This window comes from Pelobates fuscus, chromosome 1 (genome assembly GCF_036172605.1).
Source record: "Pelobates fuscus isolate aPelFus1 chromosome 1, aPelFus1.pri, whole genome shotgun sequence".
Classification (NCBI taxonomy): Eukaryota; Metazoa; Chordata; class Amphibia; order Anura; family Pelobatidae; genus Pelobates; species Pelobates fuscus.
Genome location: NC_086317.1, coordinates 456,740,359 through 456,758,457, shown reverse-complemented (window position 1 = coordinate 456,758,457; position 18,099 = coordinate 456,740,359). Strand labels below are relative to the sequence as shown.

General features: G+C 41.3%; 1 protein-coding gene across 1 annotated transcript in view; it reads right to left on the bottom strand.

Annotated features, from left to right (window-relative positions):
* Positions 1–1,881: 1,881 nt before the first annotated feature.
* The window catches only part of GPR83 (G protein-coupled receptor 83), a 41,258-nt gene continuing 25,040 nt past the window's right edge, over positions 1,882–18,099 (bottom strand). The window contains exons 2-4 of the mRNA XM_063444943.1: positions 17,247–17,372; positions 13,440–13,573; positions 1,882–3,237 (exon numbers count right to left, since the gene is read on the bottom strand). Of these exons, the coding sequence (XP_063301013.1) occupies positions 2,622–3,237; positions 13,440–13,573; positions 17,247–17,372 (876 nt within the window). The 3' untranslated portion in view covers positions 1,882–2,621. The remainder of the gene's footprint in view (positions 3,238–13,439; positions 13,574–17,246; positions 17,373–18,099) is intronic.

Below are 18,099 nucleotides of genomic sequence, written 5' to 3'. Positions count from 1 at the left end.
TACTAACCCAGAGACAGATGTATACATAATTATATACATATACACACTATCCACGCATGATTTACTATTATTATATTAATCATATATAATTAGTATCATGTTAATAATATAGACTATTCATGGATAAATATCAATGAAGAAATATCATATTATTTACTAATGTTAGTAGAGTATAAATAATCATAAACACAGTTTCACACAAGAAAACCAGACACCAATGACAGATAACACTAAATAATTAATTTTACTTAAAAAAAAAAAAACAACTAACGGAATCTTACAAAGCTTCATTCTAAGAAAAGAGTGAAATTAAGGTTAGGAGGTGTCAATTCTAAAATTACGATCGAAATTGCCGACACATTGCCGACACAGTGAAAAGGCCTTTAAAAATTGGCAGGAATTTAGATTTATAGTAGCCATAGAGATAACCGAAAATGACGTAAAAGCATCACCAATTCAGTTAACCCATTACTCAAAAAGGCAAATGGAACCCCCTGACAAGAATTTTTGGTGATGTAATTGCTCCACCTACTGACCAAAATCTAGATGATAGTCTGTAGGGAAGACACACCTACAGTTCCCTATTGCTCCTATCAACTAGTGACGTGCAGAAAGTTTTTCCCTTTAAAAAGTACGGTGCACTGTAAGTTTCACTTCACATTCCAGTCAGCTATACTGTTCCCTTTTCTGTTCTACCTCCCGTCCCCGCACTCCAGCACCGCCCTCAGCCTCAAGAAGCTGATCTCTTCAGGAAATGGCAACTTCATAACCCAGTGCTCCCACAGCCTTCAGTGCAAGGTACTAGTAGAAACAAATATCCAGCAGCCCATGACTGAGAGTGAGCTTGTGTGTGTATGTGTATGCTAGTGAGTTTGTCTGTAGTGAGTGAGTTTGTGTGTGTGTGTCGGTGAACAAGCATGTGTCTGTCAGTGAGCTTGCCTTTAGTGAGTTTGTGTGTGTGTCAGTGAGCTTGTCTATAGTGAACATGTGTGTGTCAGTGAGCTTGTCTGTAGTGAACGTGTGTGTGTCAGTAAGTATGTCTGTAGTAGCATGTGTGTGTGACAGTGATGTCTGTAGTGAGCATGTGTGTGTCTGCTAGTTAACCAGTCTCTAGTGAGAATTTGTGTGTGTGTGTCAGTGAGCTTGTCTGTAGTGAACATGTGTGTTTGTCAGTGAACCTGTCTGTAGTGAGTATGTGTATGTGCGTGACATTTCCGTGTCTGTAGTGAGCTTCTGTGTGTATACCAATGAGTTTGACTGTAGGGAGCTTGTGTGCGTCAAGTTTGCCTGCACAAATGAATGGAATTATTGGTTGATGGGATATTGTTTCTATTGAATCATTTCTATTGATCATTTGTTCATGCATTTCTTTGTAGGTGCCTGAGCACAAATGAGCATACCCACAGCACCATAGTGCAACAATCTTCCTGAATGCCGTATTGAAGTAAGCTTTGTAAGTATATTTTATTCTGCACCCTTGAAAATATTTCAATAACGCTTACTAGGGAAATGGAACGAGGAACTGTAACTCACATTTTTCTAAAATATAGTGCCTTTCTGACTTTTCTATATTATGATTATGATAAAAATTATAAATAAGCCACTCCCACATTTAGTTCACATATCCATCTTGGAATAGTTGTCTCATAACTATGTTTTTTTTTTACGTTCTGTTTGTGTTTTGTTTTCTAATTTTTGTTGTTTTCTTTGGACAGGCTACCCCTGCTTACCACACTTCTTATCATCATGGTATGATGTGCACAGCATCTGGCTTATGGTAGTGCAGCTCCTTGCAGGTCCAGAATAGTCTCCACTGATTCAGGTTTTCGAACAGAAGAGAGAGGTCTTATATTGGTACATGCAATTACATTTATTCTGTATACCCCACCTAACTAGGAGTGTAAAAGCATTTTGACAACCGTCACAGTTGGGGTTAGTGGGTTCGTTAATATGGACATTAAAATGTTCCTCAATCTACCTCATTAACTGGCTATTTAACAACATAGCTCTGGAATAAAGTGTGACTGGGTTAAATAGATTTCATTAAAAACTCAAATGAATATATATCTGCAGCCTTAAGGTCCCATGACAGCCATAACCATGTGTGCACTAAAGAGGATGGAATTAAAAACATATTAGTGAATTATTTTGTTTGTTCCCAGAGGTGAAAGAAGAACTGAATTTCATAAACACCACATTGAAGTCTACTATCTGGACCACTAATACTAGAACCATATTCTTTACATGTCAAGAAAATGTAATTATTTTATTTTTGTAATGAATGTTTTTGTTTATTTCTTCATGTGGTGCATGGCATGGTATAAAATATAGCTCCAAAGCAAAGCAATGTAATAACACTTTCTATCCTTGTAACTAAATGCAATACACATTGTTTTCTAGCTCGGACCCTCACGGAACCTCTCTTTCATGTTGACCATAACACAGTTTCACACAGTGACCAATATGCTTATATAATTACTTGAAATTGGCAGTAATTTTATCATTCAAATGTCATGTCTCAGATTTTGCTCTATATTACGTTGTTTTTACGCTTTCACACAAATGACTGCGTCTCAAGCTCATGTAGGTTGTACCTGCAGCTAGTTATTTTGTGTGGGACATCAGCCAACAGATACAATTGGTTCCACTGCTGAGATATCTGTCTTTCCAGAGTTAAAAGATGATGGTAAGGTGTGCGAGACAACTGCCCTTTTGTAACTCTTGCTTTCAGGCCATGCCAACCTATAGGATGGGACAGTAGAAGGAAGCACGGCATGTGGACCAGTCTGTTTCTTGCACATGTTCAACAAGGCTTTCAATTCTGACCTAAATTTGTCATTCAGCCAACAGTATATGAATGGGTTGTAACAGGTGCTACTCATTGCAAACCAATGAAATGCAAAGTAAATAGCATTGTTAGTGCGAATGGTTTGGCTGGAAAGGAGAACAACGTAGCAGTTTAAAGGAAACCAGCAAACAGCGAAGAGGACAACCACCAACATGAGCATCTTAATGGTCTTTTTCTTCTTTCGACGGAGTGCAAAAAACTGCTCGGTCGTCACGTCTCCTATGGCATTCCTCAACCACAATTTCTTTGCTACTGTTGTGTAGGCCACGGAGATAATTAACAGAGGCAGAACGTAGAGCAGGATGAAGGTCGCCAAATCCAAATACTTCCAGAAGAGGTCAGAAGGTTCAGGGAAATCTGGGAGACACAAGCTTCGGACATTCTCTTCACTGCAATGAATTAGAAAGGTTAATTAAATATTTTTTTCCCCCCACACTGCTACACTTTATGTACAAATTTCAGAAATACTATTTTATTCTATTTTTTTAGATTGTGTCACTAGTTTAGAATTTTATATTAAGGTTTTAATGATTTGTATTTATTTTGTATAAGGGAATTTAATTAATGGTTTATAATTATATATATCCCTATTACGTCCAGTAAATTTTAATCTGTATTAAAACTTCTGAGTGCCACTGTTATAGCTATAATTGGTATTGCATGCATATTTAATCCTGCCCATTGCACCGCTATGGAGGTCAATTATATTTTCCAGCAGTTTCAAAAGAAAGAGAAGGAATATGAAGTTAGGATAGGTGTGATTATAAAGATGGGACATTTGCAAGAAAAGTTACAAAATATATAAGGTGGGATTTTACAATTATTAAAAAAGAATTCTGGGATTTGAAGTTCAGTATTTCAACTCTCTACTTATGAAAACTGTTAAGTGAACTACAACTTCCAAAGAGCTTTGCTGTGTCCCCTAATGATGTACAACTGTGCAATACAGCACTGCAGGATAGGAGGAAGGGACAGCGAGGGAGCTGTACAGTAGTACAGGCATTAGAAAGAACGAAGCATTTTATTATTGGAATTCAAACGCATCAAAACATTCTTTTCCAAAACGATACAAAATTGGTCATAAATACAGGCAATTATTTAGACCAATATCTATAAACTTTGTTCAATTTGTTTTGGTACTTAAAGTGCTCCTTAAAGCGGCACTGTCATGCCGAACTTACCTTTCCTCAATCTCTTCCTCTTCTCACCCTCTCTCGGGATCTGTTATTCATTTCTTCCATTCTTCTTTAGTTTTCTTTAAAACCATAAGACAAAGTAGGGACTCTTTGTCTTATGGGATTCCTCCGCTTGACCAGCTCTGACCAGCGGAGGAGCAAAGTGTGCTTCATTTCCGCTGGTCAGAGCAATTTTCCCATGATCCCTAGCTTTCCTCCCTGTTCCCACAATGCTTCCTGTCAGTATTGCCGAAAGTCCTGTCACTTAGACAGAACGCCGGCAAAACTGCCGAATTGCATCCTAACAGAATGAGAAGAGTTTCTCCATTGGTGTTAGGAAGCAAATCGGTACTTTGTTCGGATCGGAATTTCATTCAAATGAATGAAACTCTGATCCTATTCATTGCTGTGGCTGCATCTTGCAGCCGCTTAGTAGATAACTCCCTAATTCCCACGGTATCAGGGAGCTATCTACTAAAAGGCTGAAAGACCTAAATTGGTCTTTCAGCCAAATTTACTAACACTAAGTAAAAATGACTTGGTATTAGTAAATAATATGCCCCTACTCGCTATACCGCGAGTAGGGGCATGTCTAGTAAGCAGTGAGCAGCCTGTGGCTGCTCACTGTAGAAAAAAAAAAAAAAAATATTGCCCCCCACCCCTAAATGACGGGTGGGGGCCGTTAAGTAAAATAAGGGAGGGAGACCTATTGTCCCCCCCCCCCCCCCGGCCCCCACCCCTGAGCGGTGGGTGGGGGCCATAAAGATAATGAGGGGGGGGGACCTACTGTCCTCCCCCCCCGGCCCCCACCCCTGGGCGGCGGGTGGGGGCCATAATGTTAATAAAGGGGGGGGGGGACCTACTGTCCTCCCCCCCGGCCCCCACCCCTGGGCGGCGGGTGGGGGCCATAATAGTAGTAGGGGGGGGGGGGACCTACTGTCCTCCCCCCCGGCCCCCACCCCGGGCCGGCGGGTGGGGGCCATAATGGTAATAAGAGGGGGGGGGGGACCTACTGTCCTCCCCCCCCGGCCCCCACCCCTGGGCGGCGGGTGGGGGCCATAATAGTAGTAGGGGGGGGACCTACTGTCCTCCCCCCCGGCCCCCACCCCTGGCCGGCGGGTGGGGGCCATAATAGTAGTAGGGGGGGGGGACCTACTGTCCTCCCCCCCAGGCCCCCACCCCTGGGCGGCGGGTGGGGGCCATAATAGTAGTAGGGGGGGGGGACCTACTGTCCTCCCCCCCGGCCCCCACCCCTGGGCGGCGGGTGGGGGCCATAATAGTAATAAGGGGGGGGGGGATCTACTGTCCTCCCCCCCCCCGGCCCCCACCCCTGGGCGGCGGGTGGGGGCCATAACGATAATGGGGGGGGACCTACTGTCCTCCCCCCGCCCCCACCCCTGGGCGGCGGGTGGGGGCACTAAGTAAATTCCCCCCCCCCCCCCATCAAGGTGACTAGGGGTGCCCAAGCCCCTAGTCACCCACCCCCCACCCAAATAAAAAATGCCCCTACCTACCCCCCTCACCCTAAAAAATAGTGAGGGGGGAATAAAATTGCTAACCTGTAAAGTAAAATTAAACTTACCATTCGACGTCTTCTTTTTTCTAAAATCTTCATTTTTCAGCCCCAAAAAAGGCCAAATAAAAAACCATCATAGCCGTCGAACTAAAAATAAAATAAAAAACCCGAGCGCAAAAAAAAAAACCCGACGAAAAATAAAAAACCCGAGCGCACAAAAAAATAATCCATCTTCACCCATGGAGGGCTCCGCGCAGACTGAGCTCCGCAGGGCTGGGCAAGGCTTATAAAGCCTTGCCCCGCCCTGCAATTAGCCTAAGAACACTCTGATTGGTGGGTTTAAGCCAATCAGAGTGCTCTTTGTCATTTTACAAGCGTGGGAAAGTTCTTTGGAATTTTCCCACGCTTGTAAAATGACACAGAGCACTGTGATTGGATGGCTTGAAATCCATCCAATCACAGTGCTCTGTGTCATTTTACAAGCGTGGGAAAATTCTTTGGAACTTTCCCACGCTTGTAAAATGACACAGAGCACTGTGATTGGATGGCTTGAAATCCATCCAATCACAGTGCTCTGTGTCATTTTACAAGCGTGGGAAAGTTCTTTGGAATTTTCCCACGCTTGTAAAATGACACAGAGCACTGTGATTGGATGGCTTGAAATCCATCCAATCACAGTGCTCTGTGTCATTTTACAAGCGTGGGAAAATTCCAAAGAACTTTCCCACGCTTGTAAAATGACAAAGAGCACTCTGATTGGCTTAAACCCACCAATCAGAGTGTTCTTAGGCTAATTGCAGGGCGGGGCAAGGCTTTATAAGCCTTGCCCAGCCCTGCGGAGCTCAGTCTGCGCGGAGCCCTCCATGGGTGAAGATGGATTATTTTTTTGTGCGCTCGGGTTTTTTCTTTTTCGTCGGGTTTTTTTTTTGCGCTCGGGTTTTTTATTTTATTTTTAGTTCGACGGCTATGATGGTTTTTTATTTGGCCTTTTTTGGGGCTGAAAAATGAAGATTTTAGAAAAAAGAAGACGTCGAATGGTAAGTTTAATTTTACTTTACAGGTTAGCAATTTTATTCCCCCCTCACTATTTTTTAGGGTGAGGGGGGTAGGTAGGGGCATTTTTTATTTGGGTGGGGGGTGGGTGACTAGGGGCTTGGGCACCCCTAGTCACCTTGATGGGGGGGGGGGAATTTACTTAGTGCCCCCACCCGCCGCCCAGGGGTGGGGGCGGGGGGAGGACAGTAGGTCCCCCCCCCCATTATCGTTATGGCCCCCACCCGCCGCCCAGGGGTGGGGGCCGGGGTGGGGGGGGGAGGACAGTAGATCCCCCCCCCCCCTTATTACTATTATGGCCCCCACCCGCCGCCCAGGGGTGGGGGCCGGGGGGGAGGACAGTAGGTCCCCCCCCCTTGTTACTGTTATGGCCCCCACCCGCCGCCCAGGGGTGGGGGCCGGGGGGGGGAGGATAGTAGGTCCCGTCCCCCCCCTTATTACTATTATGGCCCCCACCCGCCGCCCAGGGGTGGGGGCCGGGGGGGGGACAGTAGGTCCCCCCCCCCTATTACTATTATGGCCCCCACCCGCCGCCCAGGGGTGGGGGCCGGGGGGTGGAGGACAGTAGGTCCCGTCCCCCCCCCCCTATTACTATTATGGCCCCCACCCGCCGCCCAGGGGTGGGGGCCGGGGGGTAGAGGACAGTAGGTCCCCCCCCCCCTTATTACTATTATGGCCCCCACCCGCCGCCCAGGGGTGGGGGCCGGTGGGTGGAGGACAGTAGGTCTCCCCCCCCTTATTACTATTATGGCCCCCACCCGCCGCCCAGGGGTGGGGGCCGGGGGGTGGAGGACAGTAGGTCCCCCCCCCCCCCCTTATTACTATTATGGCCCCCACCCGCCGCCCAGGGGTGGGGGCCTGAGGGGAGGACAGTAGGTCCCCCCTCATTCCCATTATGGCCCCCACCCGCCGTCCAGGGGTGGGGGCCGGCGGGGGAGGACAGTAGGTCCCCCGTCCCCCCCTTATTACCCTTTTTTTTTTTTTTTTTTTTACAGTGAGCAGCCACAGGCTGCTCACTGTTTAGTGGACATGCCCCTACTCGCGATATAGCGAGTAGGGGCATTGGGGAGATTTGAATCTCCCTTGTGCTATTATGGGGGTCATATTGACCCCCATAGAGTGAGGGGAGGACCTGGGGGGCTAATGAAGTGGTGGGGAGCACAGCTCCCCACCGCTTCTGTCTTTACATATTACAAGGAGGGAGCTGCACGCCGGTAGCTCCCTCCTTGTAATAAACCGAACAAACAAACGAACACTGATACACAGTGTTAGTTTGTTCGTCTGATTTTTTTCTATTCATTCATTCGTCTGTCTGATGAATGAATGAATAGGTGAAATTCCCGTTCGCATGTCCAGGTGTTTCACTGGGCATGTGCGGGAATCTCACAGTCTGTGTAGTGTGGGTAGATTACGTGTCCCACAGGGACTTCACCTACCCACACAAAGATGGCGGCGCCCTGAATAAAGATCGGGGCAGAAAATAAAGAATAAAAAATAGGTAATCTGGGGGGCTTAGGGGCATTTGGGGGTGACTAGGGGGTCGATTGGATGTAGTTGAGGCGGGAGGGGGGTTAAAAAAAAAACGGAATTCGGCATGACAGTGCCGCTTTAAGTAAAGTAATCTAAAATATATATTTTCAAAATGTGTGGGTGTTTGTGTAGAGATTGTATGGTGGGGAGAGATGATAAATGTATGATTGAAAGACATTAGAAAAATGCCATAATTTGAAGACGGTAGTTACGGATGGGTCATTATTGTAGGAAAGAGGAAGATGAAACAGGTAACATCTGAAGAGATGTGTTTAAAGTGACAGGAAGAAGGAACAGAACAAGTGCGAAAACATAATTTCATTGACAAAGGAGAGCGAACTTTGGTGAGAAAAAGTAAATGTGAGTTTAAAGTGAGTAAGAGATTGAACACGTTTTAGAAATGAATTTTTATTTCATCCATTAATTCAATATGATAGGGGAGGCAGATTAGTTAGCTTTATTAGTGATTGTAAATTCACTAGAAGTGGTGAATGTAATGAATAGGTGTTTGGAGGTGTAGGCGTGTTCTGGTGGGTGAAGTTATGGAAGTTTGCTTTGCAAGGGAGATGGTTAGACTGTAGGATCATGTTTATAGCATTGAGTATTCCGTCTTTGAAAAAATTATACATCCAGGCTTTTAAAAAAGATATCAACAGCTTCTGATAAAAATGAAACGCGTTGGGTAGAGGTTCTATATTTTTATCCTACTTGCTTTAAAGAACACTTCGAAGAGATGCTGCCCCTTAACTCGAGCTATTCTTGGGCATATCTGATTTACATCTGATTCTAGCTCTCTTGCCCTGTTGTTTACTAAAGTGTCATAAATTCAAAGATAATTTACATTTAGGCTGAAATAGCTGATTTAGAAAAATAAATATCTTAATCAGCTATGTTTCCAGTTTGATTAAATTGGCGTAAGACTTGAAATTCACTTTGAATTCATAGACATTTTAATTAATAAAATGACCCCAGAGTGATCCTTGCCAGCCTGCCTTTGCAAAATAAACATCAGACGCACCAATTAATAAAAATCAATATTTCTATGCTGTAAATACTTAGCAAGTAACTTGCTAACTGGCTCAGGATAGGGTGCTTTTACATCATTCATTGGCAACATCCATCTGCAGCAGATCGTACAAGCGCTCAGCAGAAGCCGGACTTTTCAGCCAGCGTTCTCCCTCTCACTACATCACTGACAGCCTTCCCGAGTGCACCGGAGAGGAGCTGTCACTGGGAAATACACGAGCTGCTGGGACAGACTTTTTTTCTGCATTATCAATTACGATGAGTACAAAACTTTATTTAATGTAAGAGTTTCAAGTTGGGGGGGGGGGACTTTTAATTCGTTCCTGTTCTTTGGGTAATAAATATTTTGATACAGTATCACGCTATGTATCTTTTCCTGTTTCCTTTTTTCTAAGGTATTTCTACTTATTACTGAGCCCCTGCAAACCACCACGATATTTGGACTATTTTTTCAGGACTTTGCTATAGACAGAACTTTGGACACTTTCTTTTTCCTTTTTTTTATATGACTTTTTTATTTCTGCATACAAATGCACCCTTTTTAATTTTAAAGGGGAATATCTACTTAGCGCTGAAATTTATATGCAAATTTGTTTTTTGGAATTTGGGAAAATTCTTTTCGTTTTAGCAGCTATTATTGTCTGAGTACCAGAAGGTACCATATTTTCTGTATTATCCATACTATACATTGACTTTTTATATAGGTCTTTTATTTTCTAATTGCGCTCTCTTTTCAAGTATTTTTGGCTCAGGATCATGACTGCAAATAGCATTAACTTTAAAGAAAACTTAAAACAAACAAACAAACAGAAAAAGCATATACTTGGCATGGCAGTCAAAATAATTATGACACTTTTCATTTCCTTATTAAACCTCTGAGGAGTTTTGCGTCGCAATTTGTAAATCTATTTATTTTATTTTGAAGCAGATTTTTCATTATTGTGGTGTATACATAATTATTGCAAATGAAAGACAGCTCAAAGCTATTTGTTCTTCTAAGAGTTCAAAATAATCAGATAGTCTTATTTCCTATGAAGATGTCTCTGTCGTTACTGCTATGACTTTTTGTAACTTAAGGAAATAGTTTTTTCAATGTGAGTGAAGTAGGAGAATGCGTGATAACGTTTTCAGCAGAGGTGAGGGAGGCCAATGCGGTGCGTTAAAAACAACACTGCATGTACCATAACCACTACAACGGATATGGTGCCTGGAGTGCTTTGGTGCTACCCCTTTGCAAGGAAAAATAAAAAGGTGAAATAATTCTAGAATAGTTTGACTTCTTACCTGGGGTCTACCAGGAATCACTCCCTGCCTAAATTACTTTTTGGGAGAGTATAATGAGTGCAAGAGCTAAGCCCTGCAAAGTTTATCATGCTTAGGAGCTTCCAGCTCTCGATTGGAAGTAGTGGATGTGGGGAGCTGCACCCAGCAGACACCAGTTGGACTGCTTACGACAGGTTGGACTACTTACAATTGGGCACTCCTAAACCAGAACCACTACAACGTGTTGTAGTGGTTATGGTGCTTGGAGTGTTCATTTAATAACAATCAGGAAAAGTACAATGAGTACAATAAGGTTTATTTCACTTAGCTATCTCCTGGGTTGAACTTCCTCAAGATGCGATAGTTGTAGAGTAATGTAGAAATGCAGATGTGTCTACACAAAGCGAGCTCTTACACAGACAAGGCAGTTTATTAGGGGCAATTAAAAGCACTAACAGAGTTTATTCGTGTTTTTAGAAATTATCACGGATTTGCATTCTCTGGATTCAATGGGTCACTATGTTGAAAGGTGTAATGCTCAATTGTTGATAAGATGGAAACAACTGCAGATTTCTGAGTTTGATAATGTTTATTACTTTAAATAAAAAAGATAATCAAATTGAACTGTCTCTTTAATTCCTGGCAGGTTATAAACAGCAGCGGTGTTGAAGTTGTTTTAAGATAAGGTAAATTTAACACAACCAGCGAGAAGTTCCAAATTAGGATGCAGATAATTAATAAGTAGGTGTTGAAAACAAGATTAGGAGTTGATGTGGAGCAGATAGCGAACCACTTAGAATTAGGATGGTTATATATTAAGCTTGAGCCAATCTGGTTTACTTAACTTATGAAGGAGCGATAATCCAAATTGGTGATAGAGATTCCACAGAGAATCGAGGTTGCAGCAGGCAAGAGAATATCCAAAAACAGTCCGAGGTCGTAGGAGAGGAGAAGGAGGGTAAACGATTAAACAGTCCGGGTCCGATACACAGTAGAAGTAAATATTCAGTTTGAAGTTCGCGGGAGCTTTCGAGTTGATCCAGCACTGTGGTGTTGACGCGGTCTCTCTATGAACCCTGGGAACGACCACGTCATAGGAGGGGGAGTGGCCGCGCTCCGAGAACCCGGAAGTCCACGGTTAGCGAATGCCGGAAGGTCTGACAAAAGGATCCTTTCGATGCTCTACCACTTCCGTGACTATTGTCAGACTGGTTCTAAAGCACTTCCCTATGCTCTCGTAGTCTGCCATATTCAATGTTCGTAAGCATGGCTGATGGCCGAGGAATGAAAGCCTACCTGGGGAATCTCAAACTAACCAACCAAGCACATTTAATCTTTTCTGCATAGTTTGTTATGCAAATTGAAATTACTTGGTTTGCTCGTCCGCCGTGAGATCTGAGCACAAACCCTCATTCCTCACTGTCAAACCATGACGATTCCTTGATGTATCCATAATGTTTCAGGTGTTCTCATTGATAAATATTACATGCTAAACTCCGTAGATCTAGATAATTGATACCCAAAGGGCATTCTTCTACAGCAATAATATATCTTAGAACATTGTTGTTGCTTTTTTAAATATGAACACATCATCCAAGTTGCAATCAAATTCTCAGAATGCTTCCTTAGAGACCAATATACTCTTGTTTAGAGTTAATAGAACTTTTTTTTTGTAAATCAGATGTCAATAAAACGTATCCACATAATATTTTCAACCTATTAGAACTTTGCTTCTTTATTGTCTTTTTTATTATTATTATTATTAATCTCATAATTCATTTTAACTCTACGTTCTTGCCTCATTAAGTTTCCTTGCACTTTAAATTCATCTTTTAAGTTTCCTTCGCTAAATGCTTAATAAACCAGGTGATTTTAATATTATTTTTTAAAACAAGTGCCATATTTTGATATTCCTGTGTTGCCCTATGTTTATGCCCTTTAGATGTATATACGTTCCACAGAGGGACCACCGGTGAAGGTGCACAGCACTGGAGTACCGCTCATACAGGGGACTGACATTTTCACAAAGGAACTCTAGTAGTAATGTTTCAGGGTGCTGTCCCTCCGTGCCTAAGGTTTGGCCGCCACAAACTGGCGATTGAGCAGCAAACAGAGATTGGCATCTGTTGTGTCACTTACTCCCTAAAGACAGCTGTCTACATTTCAACCTACAGGTTTGTCAATAAAGATGAAGAACATTGTGGATGCAGGATACAAGAACAAGGGAGTTGCACAGCACGATCCCATTTTGGGTGAATCCTAATGTGTTTGGCCATGTCATGTGACACTGTACACAAGCTTTTATCAAACCAAGGGGTTCCTCTCTATAAAAGACAAATGGTTTACCCAACCCTATGCGTTTGAAAGAAATGGGTTTCCTATTCTCTGCTCTTATTACTTTCTCTTTATGTCTATAGCAATGAGAATGTATGAGACAGATTCCGAAATAGTCAAGTTTGAATATGAGGTGCAGATTGGCACGAACGTAACTTGCAATCTAGCACTTGTGCAATGTATAAAAAACTATCATGTTTACAATGGAGACTTTGAACCATTCAGAACTGTACATATACTAATAGAAATGCTCTGTCACAGAATTTGCATGTGTGATTCTAACCTCCACTACGGGCACATCCTCTGGGGTGAATACAGGGACAGCCAAACATAGCATTGCCCGATGTTGAGTATTCTTGGCATATCAGATGCTTACAAACTACATTTCCCACGATGCTCAGAGCACCTTCACGGAAGTGTAGTGCAAAATCCAAAACACCTGACATTTCAAAGTTAGCCAAATTAGCATTCTCATTATTTTATAAAGTGGCAATTGGCTTGCAAAGTCAACCAGAACGTTTTCAACTTAAGGCTGAAACGCAATAAGATATTTCATTATTGGGACATGATCTTGGTGATATCTTATATCAAACTTTCTTTATAGCAAGTTTTTGTACTTAAATATTCTGACAGAGACATTGAAAGTCATAGAACTTGTCCCTTATTTAAGATATACAGTAGACCATATAAATACCTGTATTCAAAGGTGAATAGTTTTTGGTAGATCGCATGTGGAAGAGAGAAACAACTTGCCATTATCCATATGATGATTATATACGCGGATCCTCTAACCATAGATATGCGAGGTTTTAAAGGATGCATGATTACCTTGATGGGAAGAAACAATGCATCAGGACTGTTTATCATGTACATTCATTATTGTCATTAACTCCTTAACTGACAAAATGGTAAACTAAATTCAAACTGAGAAAATGTTCTATGAAAAGAATATTACCCCATTCACTATTTCAACGCAAATATACAACAGGAAAGGTAAGTGAGTATCTCCCTAGGTACGAAAGCAAGATCTTCATTTTTCGGGTTTATAAAAAAAAAAAAAACACAATTAAGAAGTTTGCTATAGACAATCAGTCTGGGCATTCGCATATTGCAAAATATAAAGAATAAAATGCATTTTTTTTTACAGCCTTCATTACTGAGGGTTCTTTTGTAAGAAAAATACAGGCATAACCTTCATTATATGACATTAGGTCAACAGTAAATTTGTACAAAGGTTCTTGCTGGGTTGCATAAACTCGAAAATCAGTCAAATTTACAGATGCTGGTTTTATGTTTTCTTTTCCATATTTGTTGAAATACTTAGGTAATAAAGTGTAGCTTACTTTGCAATCCAATAAAAATATCAATAGCTCTTTTTAACAGAATAACATTTCTTGAATGTTATGAATCATGTGAATAATTTGAGTGCATAGAATCAGATCTCGCTGTTCATACACTATATAAGTCCATAAATAGATCGGCAGGCAGACCAACAGATCCCAAATAAAAGGTAAAAGCATTGACTGTAGCCCCAATGTGGAAAATTAATTTCTGTGCCAGGTTAGGGCCATGGTGGATGCAGGGGATATTTTATTTAAATTGATTCTTAAATTAATTTATTTTGAAAATTAAACAAAGTCTCTAAACAATATGTTGTTGGTATGGATGTCTTTTTCACTATTATAACTATAATTCCCATGACCCTTCTGCACACGCGTGCTTTAACAACTGTACTGTATTTGCCCTTGCAACTTTTATTCCAGGCTTGACAAGTTAGACATGATTAGGTTGCAAGCACGAACACAGTAGTGTCCTTGTATAGGATTCAGAACTGAGGTTAAAAATATACTGCCTAGAATTTGCATAGGACATTGAAAGCGATTATTCCTCCTTGAATCTTCTCAGTCTGTGAAAGAAGCGGTTATAAATGTCCCTCATTAAATGGTCTGTAATGCCGTACTAAACACCATTTATATAAACTAGGAGATGCGGACATGCTAAATATTTATAACAATGATGTGTGACATGGTTTGAAAAAAACTAATCCTATACATTAGGGAAGTGTGTTAGAAAGGTCTACAATAAACACATATGCAGGGCTATTTATTCTGGGATTGCACATTTTTAGGACAAAATTTGGGTCTACAGTTTTTAAATTTACTGATCCATTCCCGACAATTCAAGCATATTTGATAATAATATTAAACTCATTGCTGTATTCAAATTCATTTCAAGGAGATTTATGCAATGAATTAGAAATTCTGGAGGCTCAAACACATTGTAAATTTTAAACTAAAACAGTCAGACTGGAGCAATAAATATTTTTTATCATTCAAAAATGACCATAAACGGTACAGATCGCATTAAATTAAAAGTAGCTTCAATCTTACTGTTTTGTCAGGTGGCACATCGCTTGTAAACCCAGTCTCTATGATTGGTTTACTACCCATTTTTCTCACATTTATATAGATACATGCATTAAAACAAATATCAAAGAATAAAAAAAAACATTAAGTCTCCCCTACACACACAGGCCTAACACCTTGTGATATTTGTAACCAAAAACATCTGAACCTGCATTAATATTGGAGTCAAGGACAGTATCTTTTCCGTTAAAAAAAAAGAAATTCCCTATTTAACCTCTTAAGGACACATGACGTGTGTGACATGTCATGATTCCCTTTTATTCCAGAAGTTTGGTCCTTAAGGGGTTAAACATGTTAACCAGGGATTCTGAGGAATGCAAAGAATTGAGAAATTAATTAGAGTTAGAGTTAGGTTGCTGTTTTTAATATTATTAGATTTGCAAAACCTGAATAATTCTGAGCACACATAGTAAATTGCACGACTTGCTCATTAGATTTTTTTATGTGCCAATGTTCTGAGATTGCCTCTCTTAGAATTATGGCTTCTTTAAGAAATATTAAGGGAGTTATCCACTAAGCACGTATTGCTCTTCTTGTGGCTAACGATTCAGAAGTAGTATATTTAGTTGTCAGTTTGATTGAATAAGCCATGATTAAATTGACTTTTTGTCTACTAAAAGAAAATTGTCTGATTGTCAGAAACTTTATATCTGTGACTTGGATAAACTGCACTATTTTCTTGCTCCCTGGTACTCAAAGCAATAACTGAATCCAGTTATAGATTAACCGTGAGACCTAGAGGTTTGTTCAGTAAACGGTTATTAAATTGAGATTTTGGAGATTTTCCTTCTTTTTCTTTTTTAATTTAAATCCTACACCTCTTGTCGTACTTTAAAATGCATAACTCCCTACATTTCAATATCTTTTCAGTTTTCAATCCACTCCAACTTACTGTTTAATTAATAAACCCCATCCCATTAATGGGAGTGGCTGTTAAGCTTGGTGGGAATATTAAAGGACCACTATAGTGCCAGGAAAACAAACTCGTTTTCCTGGCACTATAGGGTCATTAGGTGTGTCCCCCCTCCCCCCAACCCCATGCTTAGGCCCCCCCTACCGCTTGGCTGAAGGGGTTAAAACCCCTTCTGCCACGTACCTTTCTCCAGTGCTGGGCTCCCTTGGCGCTGGGGAACTCTCCTCTCTCTGCCGACGTCAGCTCCAAATGCGCGCGCATTCAAAGTGCCCATATGAAAGCATTACTCAATGCTTTCCTATGGACGTCCACCATCTTCTCACTGTGATTTTCACAGTGAGAATCGCGGCAGCGCCTTTAGCGGCTTTTTTGGCCACAAGTCAGCTGTAACCTCTCTATATCTTGCTTTAGTAAGTGAACCCTCACAATATACAACAAGCACAGGGTAATTGACGAAAGTGATAATTATAAGTCAATTTGTAATTAATTCAAATTTTAAAGTCAAAAGAGTCAAATTGGGAGAATTATCCAAGTCACCTATGCTTTCAGTTTGTCTACTCTGGCCTTACTTTGATTTCACGTAGAATTTTCAATTTACAGTGTTTGTCGCCTTGGGATGTCTTGTTAATGTCATTGCATGTCAGAGGGAAATGTGATTAGGTAGGAATTGCTAATCAGCCTTTTGGCAATGGATAGATTAAAGTAGTGTATCTCAAGTCCTTCTTCGGGGACCTCCAAGAATTCAGGTTTCATTAGTATTACTGAAATTGGCCACGGCAATTCTGAAGTCCTGGATTTTAAAATGTATCTAAGCACATTACATCAAGCATTAAAAGAACAGGCTCCTTGGGAGGCAGCATCTGTCTTTTACTTAGTTCTCAGCTCGTATCAAATAGGTAACATCAGTCTATGGTACAGAGGGATCATTACATGGCACATTAAAGACTGGGAGTTAATAGCAAGGAGTGATAAGAAAGAGCCCTAATGGAAATGGCAGTACAGACAGCAGGTGATAAGGTCGTCAGATGGAGTGTAAAGTTATTTTAAGGCCATTTCATACATCTTACTATGGATTTCCAATTTAGGATCATAAGACCTCAGCTTTTCTTGCTATACATGCCTCAGTGTGGGTAGCGTTAGCAAGGTTCAAGGGGGAGCTTACCTGGTGCCTGTCCACTGCGATAGCGGTTAGTGTCAGTGCAGAGACGTGTAAAGAACAATACTGGGCAAAACGACTCACATGACACATGAATTTCCCAAACACCCATGTACTATTCACAAACCGAGCCTGTGGAGAGAGCACAGCGGGTTATCAAAGCAACCTACTTTATAGATGATAAGAAACAAATCAGGAAACAAATATCACACAACACATTCAATATATACAAATACACAAATCAATATTTATAACCCACATACTCACACTCAAATACATGCACAAACACATACATATAACACATGTATTCATGGAGACATGAATACACACACATATACATTGGCACAGACACATACAAACATGTGTATCACACACCTGCATACACACATACACAGAGACACCTATGCACTGACACACACATACATGCCAATATGCCTATAACACACACATACCCAAAGAGACATACTTACTCATATACTTTCATAAATACACATAAAGGTATATACGCAAACATTATTAGTAGGAGTAGTCGTATAAGCATTTATATAGAGACAACATTTTCATGACTTTTACAGAACAATTACACAAAGGGAAAATTTAAAGGGTCACTCCATGTATCATGACCACTAGAGCATGCTGTATGAGGTCAGGCGTACCCTGGTCCTGTTCCCTGGGTCCTGATAGGGAAATGAGGCTTCCTTCTGGTTTAGTGGTGTACATCCAGTTCCTTCAGAGCTGCAGAAGCTCACATACACACATTCAAACACATTGCCTTTGTTATGCAATGGCTGAAAGCATGTCCTGCAGAATAATCTGAAAGAAGATCTGGAACCATTCTGTTCTGGTTACATACTCCGGG